We start from the raw sequence: 16,304 nt of genomic DNA, 5'->3' as shown, positions 1-16,304 counted from the left end.
GAAGACCGGCGCATTATTCGGATCCATCTCACCTCCACAAAATACTTCTTGGACATAGTTGACAAGTATGCGTAACGACGCGTGCCTCCAGTGGCACCGTGGAAGGAGGGTCGTCAGACGCACGCAGATGCACGGCTTTCTGCACTGCCTTTCTATCCAGCACAAACTAGAAGGTTTTTCTTTTTTCTTTTTTCAAATGAACACTGTGTAACAAAGAGCCTTTTTGTACAGATTTGGACGTTCGTCAATAGCCCGCCTCGTGCCATCACCGTGCGCAACTGGAGAGGAGCGTCGCGGAGCGGCTTTACCGCCTTTCTCAAAGTGCATCTGTGTGAACAGTTGTCATGACCGGAATGGGAAACTGGAGTGATTAAACTGCAGAAATCATCGTTTGAACGTCTCGAGCGCGTTCATATTTGCCCGGCACTCATCGTGTGACGCGTTTCTCTGTTCGTCTTTCGGGGCGACCGAATCGTTCGAGGAGACCCAAAGTTCCGCAGGCGCAGTTCTCCTCCTCCACAGCGTTGCGGGAGTCCGGCTCGGCTGTTGCCGTGGCACTTGCCAGTAGACAGATCGCATCGTCGGTAGGAGAGGATACAGAGACTCCTGCAGGGTCATTGTAGCAGACTGCGTTCGCAGGTGTACCACTGATCCGCCTGTGAGGGGCTGGGGGGGCTTCATCCCGATCGAGCCGCTCTCTGACTTGTGAGTAACGGAAGAAAAGAAAGAAGAAGAAAAAACCAAACAAAAAAAAACTGAAGAATGTTGCACCAAGTACAATGAGCGCAAATTTCATCGACGACACCCACATCCATGTTATGCTCCGTCGAATTCAGTTTTGATGAGCAATTCTGAGTCGTCTTTGGAATTAAAAAAAGTGGATCTCGCGACTTTACAACCATGCGAAATACTTGGCTGTCTCCCCGGAGTGCGATTTGGGAATACTGGACATTGCTGATTGCGTGTCTCTTTTGGATTCACTACTCACACGGGATGCCTCACGTTATTCGAATAGGTGAGTGGTGCACAATTTTTTTTTACAACACGCACACACGCACGTTTGTGTTCTTGAAAGTTGGCCCCTGTTCCGCTCATCCGTGCGGTCACAGCTGCAGCGGGCGGTTTATTTCGGGGGGGGGAGGGGGGAAGTAAAGCCCAAACGAGCAGTGCCTTTCATTTCATGTTTGGGGTCGTTTCAATTGACTAAAAACGGCGTGCAACAAGAGCGCAGCGCATTGTGGCCCACCGTGGTAACCTGTAACATTGAGGATATACCTTCTCCACTCAATGACACTCACGCAACACTGTGGGTCAGTGTGACCTCTGTGCACTCTGCTTTGTCTGTTCCATTTTATGCAGCCAGCATGTTGAGTCACCGGCTACATTCAGGACCGTTGCCAATGCCTTCTGGGAGTAAAGGCTAAGAAGTCTGTTCAATTAGAAGAAGAAATAAAAACTACATTAAGCAATACACCATGATAAAGTTTCACACATTTCATTCAGTGGAGTTTGATCTAATTTTATTTTATCTTATCTTGTGTGCACGCACGGCGTGCAAAAACAATCTGTTCAAAGTTGCACTGCACTGTTAAATCCAGAGCCCCCCCCCCCCCCACTAGATATTTCACACACACACACACACACACACCCTCTCCCCACACACACCCACACAAAGAAAAAAAGCAGGGTCTGAGCTGGTGTTGTCTTTTTCCAATCACTCACTGACGAACAATGTGAGAATTGTCATTTGGAGGCTGGCGATGCGATGAAACATTTTGCACCGCCGAGAGACAGGAGCAGAATGAAGATCAATAAGGTTTTTGTCACGAGGCAAATCGTTTTTGACATTTGGCGGAGTGCCATGCAGGACAATTACTCAAAATGGCATTGGCCCACATTAACATACCACTACAACAGCCGGGGTACAGACCGGGAGTGAGAGCAGCTTAATGGCATGGGGCTTTTTGTCTTCCAGTTATAAATGATGGGTTAAAGTGGATGAATGTTATACAATTGCATATTCTATATTCCGGTGCGCGAACAGACCTTTCCAAATCAGTAGCCTCATGTGAGACACATCTGCAAATCACCAACATCCCATTCAGATTTTGCAATGCGATCCCTGTCAAGCTGAGCTACATTTATTCAGATGAAAGTTATTAGACTTTAATAGGTATGAAGTATCGCGACATCTATTATGATGTCAAGCCTTCTGTACATTCTATACACTTTCTAAAAAAGCAATTCAACAGAATCACGCGGAATGAAGTGCAAGACTGTAGAATAATGTCACATGTCGCTGTCAGGCAGGCCCAGGATGCCCCTGTGATTGACAGCTGCACTCTGAAGAGCCAAGACTTCTCTGACATCGCTGTGCATGGACTTTGGTGATGTCTTAGAAACTGCATACATCCTTAAAGCTCTCGCTGTGTCCTGATGTGAGCTGAAATCGTTTGGTCAAAAGGACATTTTTAATTTTTATTTTTTACAGTGGCAGCAGATCAAATGAAGACTCGAAATAGAGTTGACAGGCTTTGTTTTTAAAAATGTCAAAGTGCTGAGACAAATTTACCTTGAAATGTGCTACAGTCGCACTATTGCTTTTTATAGAATCTATCATTGCTTGCGGTGCAGGAGCAGTTCGTTTTTTGTTGTTGTATTTCTAAGATTGTGTTTTTGACAAGGTTGCTGATTTTGCCTCAATGCCAAAGAAAGAAAGAAAACAAAATCGAATTCAAAAGGCTTCATATGATCTTTTGAAGCTAAACGGCCATGTGTGCATCCATTTCATTTTTTTCGCTCAAATAGGCCTGTGTGAAAATAACAAAGAAATGTGAGAAACTATTCTCTATAATTGCATTCATACAATTAAATTATATCCGTTTTAAGAAAAAATACACTTCGGCTTGTTCATCAGATATGCCGCATGTGTGTTATTGCAGCAATACTGTAGCATTTTCTCAGAAAGGACGTTGGTATTCACAGTCTGCTGATTTGTTTTAGGGATGAGCGCTTTTTTGAGTGTGTGTGTGTGTATGGAGTGCCCCCCTTTTTTCGTTGTAATTTGGTTCTTCATGTGCTAGTGTGTGTGTGTGTGTGTGTCTCTGTGACGCAGCCACCCCGCTAAATCCAACAGAGGGCTTTCTTATAGACGGCGCGCGGTGGCCACCGGCGCTCTTCGGCACCGGTTACCGGGCACCAACAAACCAGTGAGAATCATGGAGGTGGGCGGTGGTATGAGAGCACGGCGCTCTCTGTCTGCTCTTGGTTCGGTGGCCTGTGCAGTTCTCCAAGTACGCCATCTGGGTAATGGTGGGCATCCAAGGTAGAGTTGTTGCCATTGATTTTAGTGCTTTTACAGTGCACGGCTCTAACTTGAGGCCAGATGGTCGCTCCGTCTTGTTCTGTAGCTTCTATTTGTTGGAGGACTCAAAAAAGAAAGACTGCTCCTCCTGTATTTGTCCACTTACACACTGTGCTTCTCTATATACCCTCTCCGCCTGCTTTTGGTAATCCTCTTTTTCTCCCTGACATGTTGTGCATCCTCTCATCTCCCCTTGAAACCGTTTCTGTGCATAATGCAATGTTGTAATAATAAAGACCAAACTGCTGGAGACTGTCATTTTCATCTCCGAAGGTAGCATGTGTCTGCGGATAATTTGTATGTTTGCAAACAAGGAAATAAGACTCAGTACACTGAAGATTCCCTTGAATATGATGGTTGCTTTCTGTGCTTTGTTGTGTGCGAGGCAGTATTCTATCCACACAATTCATTATACTTTGCGATACATTGTGTTCTTCTCCATCATATAGGGATTGCTCTATTTTTATCACATGAACATGCATCCATATATCGTTAAAGCTTGCAGTAATAACAGATTATTATACGTCGCCTTGTTCATCTGTGGATTAAAGAAACTAATTCATCATTTGGTGTCTCTTTTCTCTCTAAGAGAGGTTATTCACTGCCCGACGGGGATTTATTGTATAATCAATGACTTTATCTACCTAATACTCAAAGCACTTAATCAGTGCCAGTTAATCAATCTCCCTCATGATTTCATGTTGATTTCATTTCCTTTGCTCCTCGCTCTGCCCCGACAACACCTGGTCACATGCATTTTTCATTGAGCCTCTCTAAAATGCGTTGGGCAGCCATGACTGCAGACTTAATTATTGTGCGTGTGTGTGAAACCGCTTGAACATTTAAATGTAAGCTGACAAATGTGCAGCACTTGAAGCTGTATGCAGTGTGACCACTCATAAGCTTCGGTGGGATAAATCGGGTCTGTGGTCACCACTTTGGTTGAAGTCTGCAAACACAGAGCCACTTTAGAGGCTTGTCTTTATCCCCGCACCAGCAGCCGAGAGAGACTGAGTCGTTTTTATGTGATTAACTCTTTAAGCAAGCTGGAGAGAGTGCACTCTCCACTCGCATGCTGCCCGAGATCCTCACTCCCCGGCCGGGTTTATTTATTATTTGGGGTTGCAAATGTCTCATCTGAAATGACTCAGACATATTTTAAGAGACTGCACAACACTGTAATGGTGCTTTGCAATTCCACTTTTTAACAAAGTCAAACCCAAAGGGCTGCTTGCATTGAGAAGTAACCACATGGGGACAGTGTGGTGGGCAAAGAGAGGGAAGAGGAGGACAGGGAAAGAAAATAGAAAGTGTTGTGTGGTGAAGAAGAACAATGAGGAGATGTTGCATCAAAAGTATCAAATAAAGATGGCCATCAGCTGCTGAGTGGAAATGAATATTTTATTTTCATCTAAATTTAATCTCTCCCGAGACAGAGAGAGGAGGCAGGGAGATGCCTGCTGGCGGAGGCTTGGGGCTCAGGAGTTGTCGTGGTGAATATGAACAAAGGCTGGTAGAGGTCACAGAAGAATTGGATACAGGGGGAAGCTTCTTTGATGTGTAATTCCATTATCTGTTAGCCAAAGCACAGATTGAAGGGGGAGGAATACAACGGTTGTTTTACTTGCGCTTACACATTCCCCTTCATCCACTTGTATAAACATCAACTGTAAAGAAAAAAGCAGCGGCCTGTTTTCTAACACACACACACTCACGATATATCGAGCCATGCTCCGTCCACAACATTCTCCCAAACATATGTCTGGTCTCACTGGGCCTCTTGTACACATCCAATTCTATTCTCTCTGTCAGCACACTCGCGGCTCGTCATTAGCTTCAATCTCGATGATTAGAAACGGCAGATGTTCGTTTTGTTGAGCGGAAAGCCGTCTTCCGTCCTCGCCTGCGATCCGGTTTAGACGCATTAGAAAGGGACATTCTACTTCCACAAACAAATATCTGCTCCGGGGGGGGGGGGGGGGGGGGCGTTGGAGTCGGTCTTTTCCGAAGCGCGGAGCCGGTTTTTAAGTCGGTGAGTCCAAGTGTAACTGTGCTAAATGAACTAATAAAATGCATGTCGAAGACAAGGGGAAATGAATGCGTGATGCTCGGAAAAAGAGGTCATAATGCTTCTAATCACAAGACTTAACTGCGTCAAGGAAGTGCAGGTATTTAGCTTCTTGTTCAGTCATACACAATAATGATCATCCAATAATCCCAGCCACTAGGGGCTAATAGAGCGGATCTACCAACCAGTCAGATAATCCTGTGACACAGCAGGGCCCCATCTCGCCCCAGCTAGTTCAGCCGAGCCGCTGCTAACGCACCAGATGGTGTTTTCATATCGTACGACAAAGTGGGTGCTCTCCAGTGAAAGGCCTGCTTCCAGAATATGCTCCTGATGCCTATTGGCATAAATAAGCTGCTGAATTCCTTATGGGTATACATTTAAACTTTTTATTTCAAAAGAAATAAGAGGAAATCACTGCTGTCATATAAATGGTGGATATTATTTAGCAGGCATTACTTAATTTGCTGTCATTTGTAACTATTGGGGGACAGAATGGTCATTTTACCCACTTTATAACAGAAATAAGGCTCTAGGAAACCTTGATTATAGTTTTGGTTTCACATGCCACTGACATTTCTACATCCACTCGGGTACAATGCAATGCAATAGAATTTGGTTTGTTGTTCTTACAGCATTTAGAAACAACATTTTCACGAGTTACACTTTACTCTAAATAATCTACATAACCCCATTTAAACAGTTTCCGTTGGTACTATTTATGAGGTAGAAATTATCCATCATAACCTGCACATATATGCAACAATACAACACACATTAGTCTCTTTAAATTAGGGATGCACATATCTTACATTATTATATAATGTATATCGTATGTAAACATATAATTGAATTGAACTGATACCCTTGACTCTGTATCAGCGCCATATCCAACATCGATATCAGTGAATCTCTACTAAATGTAATACTTTAATGCAGTGAGCACCAATATTTAAATTCCATCTGCTTCCTTTGTATGAAATATGGAGGCAGAAATATCTCAGACAGATGATATTCATGCATACAGGACATTTTGAAAATATGAAGTGAACAAAGTGCTTCAAAACAATCAAAAAATGACATTAAACAATATAATGGACATAAAACCAATGCTCCCCAATTTTTTTTTTTAAATACGTAAGGAAATGAAACGGAGAAAGGCAAACTCGACTAAATATAAACTTAATTAATAGCTAAGAGACTCAATGATGACAACAATCAAAAGTCCTCTTTAAAGCCGCAACAGTGTAACAGGATATCTCATAATGTGATCGAATGAAAGACACATGATCTGTGTGGCCCAATCCCATGAAAGGTTAAGTACAGAAAAGAGAATTATTTTTAATATAGGTCAAAGCGACCCTTCACTCAACGTGGAACTGCCCATCAGAAACAACAGCCTGATGGATTTGGTCCACAAGCTGCCCGAGTCCCCCTGCAGGCCCCTCGGGGACCCAATGTCATTATAGCAGGACGTGTGTTTTGGGGATTTGACAGTGTTTGGAAATTCATGGCATGTCAATGTTGGCCATTTCCCTGTGAATGTTCCTGTACCAAGGCAATGAATCAAATTTCATGCTGGAGCCATTTGTCTTTATTATGTGCCCTTGTCCTTTCGGTTTGACTGCCATCTCAGCCCTCCTCGGGGCTCCGCTGGACAAGTCAAATCACATCAAAACACATTGAACACGGCTCAATCATGGGGGCATTTCCCTCTCCGGGTCATGCTCGCAATATACCGCAGTTAATTACAATGATCTTGTTGGAGGTAAATTGTCGATATTCTCTTTTTTGCTTTTTCTCCACACCCTTTCAGACTCACTGTATTTGTGGTTAACAATACACACACACAGCGGCAAATAAAGTACAGCAGCAGAAGAGACAGAGAGAGGGTGGTTACGGAGATGACGCTAGGGGACTCATATTTAGCTTGTTAATTAGCTTGAACCTTTTGATCCCAATTTTAAAAACCCGCCACGTTGCAATGCCGGCTGCCTTTTGTGCGTTGCCCCGAGCCAGAATAAAACTAAGCTTTATTCCTGTGCCTTTCAAACACCACGGCATTCATCGGAGCAGTATTAGCTTTGCTCTCCCTCCGCGCGTTCGCGTCATGCTTATCTATTCCCAGACGCTGTGTGTAAACTCGGTCACCTCTGACACCTCGGTTACATGCTGTTACTCACCTGCATTACAACAACGGGACCTTTTCTTTGCACTGCCTTAAAGCAATCAGGAATTGACAGCGGAGGTATCAGCCACAATGCACAGGTTTAAATCCTATTTAACTTGGGCTAAGGACAATGCATGGAGGATGACACGGTTTCATTCTGCCCTTTTAATCAAGCTATCATTGTTATAAATGTCAGGTCTTGGTTGTGTGATCCCCTCAAATTGCTGTTCCATGACTTTCGGGATATGTGTGTGCATGAGTGTGTGTTTAGGAGAGACGGGGTGTGTGCGTATGTGCATGACAAGGTGCTGTATAAGGGGAGCTGGCATCGAATCCCCGGAGCGTAGGGGTAGAGCAGGAGTTACTTATCAACTGTGAGAGAGTAGGCTCGAGAAGACTCACCCTCCATTTCCCCCCCAGAGAGAGAGATAGACGCCACAGATAAGACAAACCTCTTCGGGCCAACACCACTACAAATGAATGGCTATCACCAAACATATCACGGGGGAAACGGAGGCATTTCCTCCACATTCTACCCGACACATCTTTTTTCTTTTCCCCCTTTCTCCCCGTCTCTATTATTCCGGCAGTAACAAATACGAGCACGAGCGCAGAAAGCGCATAAGACTCTGCAGTTTCCACTCTAGCTTCTGTGCTCATCCCTCCACTGATGGATAGCCAGAAGGTTGAAAACCAATGTCAATTAAGTTAACACAGCCAATACCCAGAAGATTTCACTCAGCACTCGCGCTGTGTGTGCAGGCAAGACAATGTGGGATGGTCTCTCCTGTCTCAGCGAATGTTTTACCGGCTGCGGATCTACTGTCCAGGTTGCCCCCGGAGAGCAGTGTGGTTAACCGCAAAACGTTCCCCAGTGACTCGTGACTCCGACGGCTTGTCTGCATGTGTCCAGCCTCAGATATATGGAGCAGGACGGAGGTATCACTGACAGGCAGGCGATGGAGAGGGAGATTCTGGTGGCACATTTTAATAAAAGTATGAGGGCCTTTAATCCGAAGACCGAAAAGGTAGTGACTTAACTGACCTGCAGCTTTTCACTCGTTCAGATAAGGTTTGAGAATTAGAGATGGCTGTCATAGTAACCAAGTAGAACGTGATTGGTCGAGATGATGGCGTGTAATTAGACTATCATCTAAGCAGCAGGGTTGTTTTTAAAAAATAATAAATTTTCTATCAGAGAGTTAATGAAAAATGTGGCTACTGATTGTTTTGTTCCTAAATCACGTTTTCCAGTCTGCAGTGTTTCTGTTTTTTCACTTCCAAGTCTTTTTTATCCTTCTCTGATCAGTCTGGCGTATTGTTGTTCATGCACGCACTTTCATTTTTATTATATTATTATTTTATTATATTTTCTCATAATTTGGGAATTTATGAGAGCTTAATCATTTTAATGTTGTTAGATTCTAATATAACACCATTACATTGATTAATTGTGAGCTATATGCATTACACACCATATATATAAATATACATACACACACATTGTTATGCAATGTGTGTTTTTTTGCTTCTTTTGTTTCTTTGCTATGTTTTACTCAACCAAAGTGGTAAAGGAGAATTCTATTTTTGAAAGCTGGCTAATTTCTGTATAAAACCTGGCAAAACACGAGCTATGCTCCTAATTGCTTTTCACCAAGACTGAAAATAATACCATGAAAGTTTCCTGTGTCAGAATAGGATGCAATCAGCAAGTATGATCTGGTTTGATGAGAAGGATCAGTTGAAGTAATGCTGCAATAATCAAATGCACATTTAATGAGACATCTGCAGTGTATTAGGCTGAGATTTTTTTTTTTTAAGGCAAACAATGCAGCTCCTTCTTGCCTTCCATGTGAGTCAGATATGTCATGAATAATTAGTACATACTTACAATATTTGTCTACTGTATTTTCAACACACATATGATTTAACATCTGTATCATTAAACTGTTATTGGGCAAAGAGCAAAATCTGAGCTTCATCTCTTGTAATATATGCAACATTTTATTTTATGTCACACGAACAAATTAAAAAAAATTCTGTAAACCAAAACAAAGAAAAGAAAAAGCTCTTCACTGTAATTACATGTCTAGACTTACAAATATATTAGGAACATTTAGAGCGCAACACAGTTTTGAAATGTCAATATTCTAAATGTCTTGAAAGGTCAGAAATAAATGTCAAAAACTGTATGTAAGTAGGAGCAAGTTTTCTAATGGCAAATAACCTCTATAACTACCATGCAGCTATACCTCTCAAATACATTTCTACACTACGTATATGATGCATATTTTAATTCCAATCCAACGTACAATACAGATTTCCTTTAGGTTTTAATATTAAACAACACAACTGCTGTTCATGCTTTTACTCAAGAATTTCCTTTTTGAGTGCCTTTTCCATTTCACTAATACACTTGCGTTTGTCTGATTGGTTCTTGGAGAAATGTACAACCATCAGAACATTGACCACATTTAAAATAATTGGCATCACGCTGGCATCACAGAACTAATGCTTAGTTAATGTCCTGCTCAGACTCCCTGTGCACGGTTCACATATGGATCGGCTGTCTGCCAGAGCGGTAATTAATTCAAATGTGGTTACCATTCCTACTGTAGAACTGTAGTTCTGGAGAACATATATATTATAAAAAGAAGCAATCTCTTGATGAAGCCATTTGAAATCGGGCAAAATGATTAGTTAGTCAACAGGAAGTCTTTTTTAAGTAATTCATTAAAAAATATATATAATTGTTTGTAAATTAAATACATATTTGGCTGATATTACACATCTTACAACTGACACTATGTTATATATGAAATACATAAATTAAATAATTATCAATAAAATAATTTATCTCCAAGAAATCTAAAGCTGAAACAAATTATCGACCACACAATTATGGAAATATTAATCGATGATGAAAATAATCAGCAGCTCAAAAGCAACATGTTCATCAACGATAAACCAAGTGTATACTTGTGGCACGAATACAAAATAAAGTAGACGGTAAGTTTGATACAGATTTCAGCACAAAGACTTGGAAACGTCTCAATAGAGTTTTATATTGTATAACTTCAACCTTCCCCTTTGTTAGATAATCATATGTCCTTTGCACCCAGCATGGTGGAGCTTTAACCACACAAGAAGGAGGGATGGCTTCAGAAAGGGAGAAATATGATCTTCTTTTCCTCTATCGGGGCTTTAAGAGGCCACGGGACAACCAGCAGGGTTTGTGAGCTGGATTTCGAGCCCGTAATGATGGCTGGCTCGGACCCAGACAGATCAGATACGTTTTTGTTTCACATAATGCATATCATGGTGATAGAAAAGAAGCCCCCTATTCGCCATTTCTTGTCTCCCTCCTCTATCACCCATCTTCCTTTCCTTAAAAAAAGAAACAACCATTTATTTGAAGTCATGTATTTAAGAGGGTAAAAGATAAGCTTTTGTTTAAATTTCATTCACTTTCTCTTCCCCCTTTCCAACCACACAGAAGATGTGGCTCTAACATATGCTCATTGTGTTAATCCCTTGTCAGGCTAAAATGAAAACTCTCTCTTCTCACCTTTCTTGATCCGTACCCTTCTGTCTCCTCAACACACTGTATTCCAAGGCTTACATTTCAATTTGCAAGCCCAATCACAGGGATCTTCTGTGCTGCTGGTTGGAAGGCAATTGTGCCTCATTCAATCTGTTCCCTTCATGTTTCCAATCCATTCATGATTATTTAAAGATATTAAATGGCTTGAATTAACCGCATGCAGAACCAACAGTTTCTTATTTCTTTCCCCCCCTTCCTTTCTTCTCATTTCTTTTCACACTTTATTTGATTACACCCCCACCAGCCACCTTTGCCTCTATCCAGTGTTTCCCTGGTCATCTGTGCACCTTGATTTGAGAGACGAAGGTGGGGGGGTGCAATAACAGCACATTGAAATGGGCTGGTGATTGCCTTCCTCCACCGCGAGGTGATGGAAGGCTTGAGTGATCGCTACCCTGAAGCCCCTCCTTGGTGGTTGATTAGCTGTGAAGTCCTGGAGCTCCGGAGTGACACACTGGCTCATCAGACCCTGCTCAGCCTGTCAGGGACCCCCTGATTGCATGGTGGTTCATAATTGTCCCCTATTCTGGTTTAGGGTCCGGTGTGCTACCATCTCATCTTTGTCACAGAACGCACCCCGCCGTGCTCGACTTTTCCTGTTGTTTTTCAGAAGGTATACACACTTAAAACATTTCCATATAAAAAAGTCTGCTTCACAGAAATGTCTGTCAGGCAGATTTGATTTACTAAAAGGAGATAACACGGTTATCCTCTTCCAGACATTCAATGCAAAGTATTCATTCAACTGCCTTTAAAACGTACCATCTCTTTGAGGCCTAACATTATCTCACAATGTACAATGCATCCGAAATGAAACTATCAATTCAAATGATCAAATAATGGTCAAAGGAATGCTGTGTCATAATAATGCATATTGAATTGTGACATTTATGTCAAGAAGTGCTTCTTCTTCCTCCCTCACCTTGCCAGCAACAGCAGCTGCAAATGGGGGCCGGTGTAATGTCTTTTTTTTTAGTAAGGCAATCGGAAAAGAAAAGCCATCGTGGCATTTATAATAATCATTGAGTTGGTGGACAAGATTTAACGTTAAAGTCAGAATGGAAAACACTGAGGGCTCAGGCCCAGGTTATTGATTCCCATAGCTCATGTGGGTGGAATGCCCGCGGTAGGGAGCTCATCAAATCATAGACTGTCTTAATTATTTTTATGTCCTGGCATCAGCCTCTGAGGACACTTGAATTCCTTTAAGTTGCTTAAAGACTTGTGCCCATGCCGTTGCGATCAATATGTGACCCCCTGGCTGATATTAGCTTGAAGCCTAGACACCTGTTGATTTAGGACCCAACATGTCTGAATTGACTCAGATAACCAAAGGTTATTTTGAAACATAACCAAACTAAATGCTGTCTAAAGATAAAAATAAATAAAATTAAATAACGACACGAATTCAAGATGAATAAATGATAAATACAAGTAAACATATACGACATACAGAGGACAGTTAAACATCTCAAAAGTCTGAAGGAAGAGTATTATCTGAGTGTAGAAGCTGGCGTATGTAAGTCCTGCAGAGCGGAGTGGAGATCTAATGCTTGGATGAGTGACTCTGTGTCAGGCTCGATGGTCCTGAGCGGATCCCATACCAGTTGGTAAGGACCCTTGATTTCCACAGCACTAGATACGAAGGCATTTTGGACCCCAGAGAATGTTTTTAATGTCTTAAACTGTCGGAGGTGGTGAAGGTTTTGCCTCTACTTGCCAAAATGTAGTTGTATGTAGACAATATTAAAATCTCGAGGATGTGGATCCCCAAATGTAAAGTTTCTCGGCTGCTACCCCCAGTAATTGCCAAGTGGCTCCTTGATTTAGCTGACTATTAGTAAGATGCTGTTGGTCGTACTGACAGGTCTGCCACCACGACCAGTTCAGCCTTGTCATCATTTTTGGTGATCCAGCCTACCGTCATCACAAAGGGAGGTATTAAGTCCTAACGTCCATCAACGTGCTGTTATCCTCATAATGTTTGTTAGGGTTTTGTGATGCAAAAGACTGGAATAGAAAGACACATGCGTCTTGTCTCCGAGTAACTGTCCTTCTTTCTATGTTGGTTGAAACGGCAATCAGGTCTGACATGTACACACGTACTGTAACCGTAAGGCTTTTCCACTCACCAGATATTTGAGATGACCTGCAGTCACTTAGCTCAGCAGCTGTTTGTTTTTTTCTCATTCGTCCGAGACACATGAAATTACATCTCTGGTCCGTTTTGGCTCTAGAAGCCATTCCCCCATGTTCAAGTCACCCTCGGCACCGACGGAGGAACACTTCAAACTGTAAAATAGGAGCTCCGTCTTTTGGAGAATAGCTTGCCCGCATCTGTCACGTGTGCAATTGCATTTAACTGCATGCCCGCTTTTATCATATTCTAACAAAGAAGTGGTAAGTGCAGCCACAGGCTTTATCATGTTAAGACATTTTACTCACCAAAAAGGCTTTTTCCTGTTGTCATGCTTTGGCTAAAATCACTAGCCTGGTGCATTTCCTTTTATATATTATTCTAATTTCATTCCTGCCAACATAAAAATGGTGGTCTTCGATGACTCACATTTGTTCAGGCCTTTTCTCTGGCTTGGTGTAATCTTCGATGTACAATGGAACATCAGCCTTATCCACCCGTTACAGTTTCAGTGATTTCACCTGCTACATGTTTCCTAGATTTAGAGCAAAACAAGTTTCTTCGATAGAGATTACAATGTCACAGCTCTCAAATGAAATTGGACTCAGTGTCAGCCTTGTACGGGATGATGGACTTTACAGTGCTGCAGGAGACTTGTATTGAAAAGTAAATCCAGCATCATATTCAGCACAAACATTTACATAAGAAGTAGAAGGCTGGAGCAGATGAGCGGTTTGTCATAGCGTTACACATTTGTTCAGTCAGAAAGTGAGTCAAGGTGTGCACGGTGCGTCAAAAGAGAAGCCTGGGAGAAAATATTGGCTTTGTAAGGTCTCTGAAGAGTGCTGCAACCTGGGTACAAATGGCATGTTGGTTTATACCACCGCTCCCAGGGTGTTTGTGTTTGCATCTGTCTGAGTGACAACAAACTGGAAGTGGAACTTGAATACTTTTTATTTTCCTTGTATTAGTGGATTGATTTAGGTCATGGCAATGATGCACGGGCATACATTTAACAGAGATTTGTTTAATTTTGCTGCCCTTTTCATACATAGTGACACTTTTCAACTATTTAATTGGCAGGGGAAGCATGAGAGCACACCGTTGTGATATCAGAGCTCCTGATTATTCGAAAGTAAATCTTTAGGTAACTGAAATAGTATTGTTGACCTCCTTTTTTATTATTCTCAGGGCATTGTAAGAATGACTCACATGGAGACAGAGCCATCTTAAGGGGTTTTGATCACATTGAGATTAAGCGGTGAACGTTTCGCTGAAGTATTTCACAATTGCTGACGAAGCGTCTGCAGATTCTCTTTGAACTGTCAAGCACAACTAAGGGAAAAAGTTGACATCAAGTGAAGTGTCGACCAAATGGAATGAGGGATACTTACGTGCACACACACAAATAAGACAAGTGATGTATTTCGTCACGTACCATACAGAAGACCAGTGTACACGGAGCCTCATCACATAGACATGGTCTGTGTTGGAGAACAATACGAGATAAGGGTTGGTACGGAAAATTGGTTTCTATTTCTTGAAAACTGGAGATTGATTAACAATTGTTCTGTTTTGATTCCAGTCCTTTTAGAGTGGAATCAAAGAGTTGTGGGAGAGAGTGGTTCATCATCCTGAAGTAGGGGGGTGCTGGTAGCTTGGGGACATAGTGCATATTGCAGGTCATGCAGTCGCTGCTGTTAGTTGTGGCACAAATGGATTTAAAGAATAAAGCCCTACTGGTGCGTCATAACTGGTATGATCGCTCGCTCTTCTAAGTTTGGACCATTACCTCAAAGGTCATCACTATCCGAACGATTTGAAATGCATTAATTTTGATCATAAACGCTGGTGTAACTCAGCCAATACGATACGCTGCTTGCCTCTATAACATGTGTACGTTTTAAGTTTTTACGTGCTCCATGTTACAAATTAGCTCACTGTGGGGCGTTGCCGTTTTCACCATTCCTCCTTTGTCGATGTATTGTGTATAGAGACGAAAGAGTGAGCAGTCACATGAAGACGAAGGCTACAAGAAACGGTGACAGGAAAGTATTGTGTTTGCATTAAGCTCAAAATCCATCAGAGCTCATTTCAGCTCTGTGCCGAGCAGATGAGAGGTGTCGCTTAGCTCGGTTCCATGTTGGATGTCTAACGTTTTTCCCTCAGCTTTTTCATAATTGTGAAAACATAAATGAAACATTGCTGCTGTATGAAAAGAAACATGTATGAGAGGTCTTTTACCGACTGATGAAAGATGAAACATGACTTAAGTAAGTCCAATGTCCACCCTGAGCATGTTCCTCCTTTACAAGCTGAATTATACGTACTGCACACCTACCTTCCTGTTAATGTGTCAATACTGAAGACAGATACACTAGCCTCAGTTCAAAGTAAGGCATGTCATTTTGTTGACAAGCTGTAGCCTGGGAAGACTGGGACACATCTGCATTGTGACAACGAGTCTGTCAGTGCTGTGAGTCCCAGAAGGGGCTGAACATCAAAGGCCAAGTAATGACAGACCTGATGCAATGTGTAATGCTTGTTTAACAGTTGCTTATGCATGCTGATACTACAGAAGCAGGTAAGACACAGTGTGGGTGGGTAGGTTGCACATATTTAATAGCCGCTTATCAATGCCAAGGAGAATAGTGCTGGTCCATCTTCAAGGTCAGCCCTCCTTTAGTGGGCCTCATGTGTCCGCGACACAACTCTTCTGGACGTTTTGAACTGCGAGTTTAGTTTCCTGTTTTGAACTGCAGCTGGATGTAAATGACAGATTTAACTGGTTTGTGAATACGGTTATTATTGTTGCAGCTGAGCACTTCTACCACAGTAATAATTGAACTGCATTCGGGGCAAATGATCTATTATGGGCATTTTGGGTGGCTGGTGGTCATTAGAATCTTCCTGAGGGATGTAACTCAAATTGTAGGTGGTTACAGGTTCACTGCCTTGCTA

At 42.2% G+C, this 16,304-nt stretch overlaps 1 protein-coding gene across 1 annotated transcript in view; it reads left to right on the top strand.

The window, feature by feature from the left end:
• Positions 1–900: 900 nt before the first annotated feature.
• The window catches only part of grik3 (glutamate ionotropic receptor kainate type subunit 3), an 88,191-nt gene continuing 72,787 nt past the window's right edge, over positions 901–16,304 (top strand). The window contains exon 1 of the mRNA XM_056444443.1: positions 901–1,015. Coding sequence (XP_056300418.1) covers positions 901–1,015 — 115 coding nt within the window. The remainder of the gene's footprint in view (positions 1,016–16,304) is intronic.

The sequence above is a fragment of the Pseudoliparis swirei genome, chromosome 22 (genome assembly GCF_029220125.1).
Source record: "Pseudoliparis swirei isolate HS2019 ecotype Mariana Trench chromosome 22, NWPU_hadal_v1, whole genome shotgun sequence".
Lineage (NCBI taxonomy): Eukaryota > Metazoa > Chordata > Actinopteri > Perciformes > Liparidae > Pseudoliparis > Pseudoliparis swirei.
This window is presented reverse-complemented; position numbering and strand designations above follow the sequence as displayed.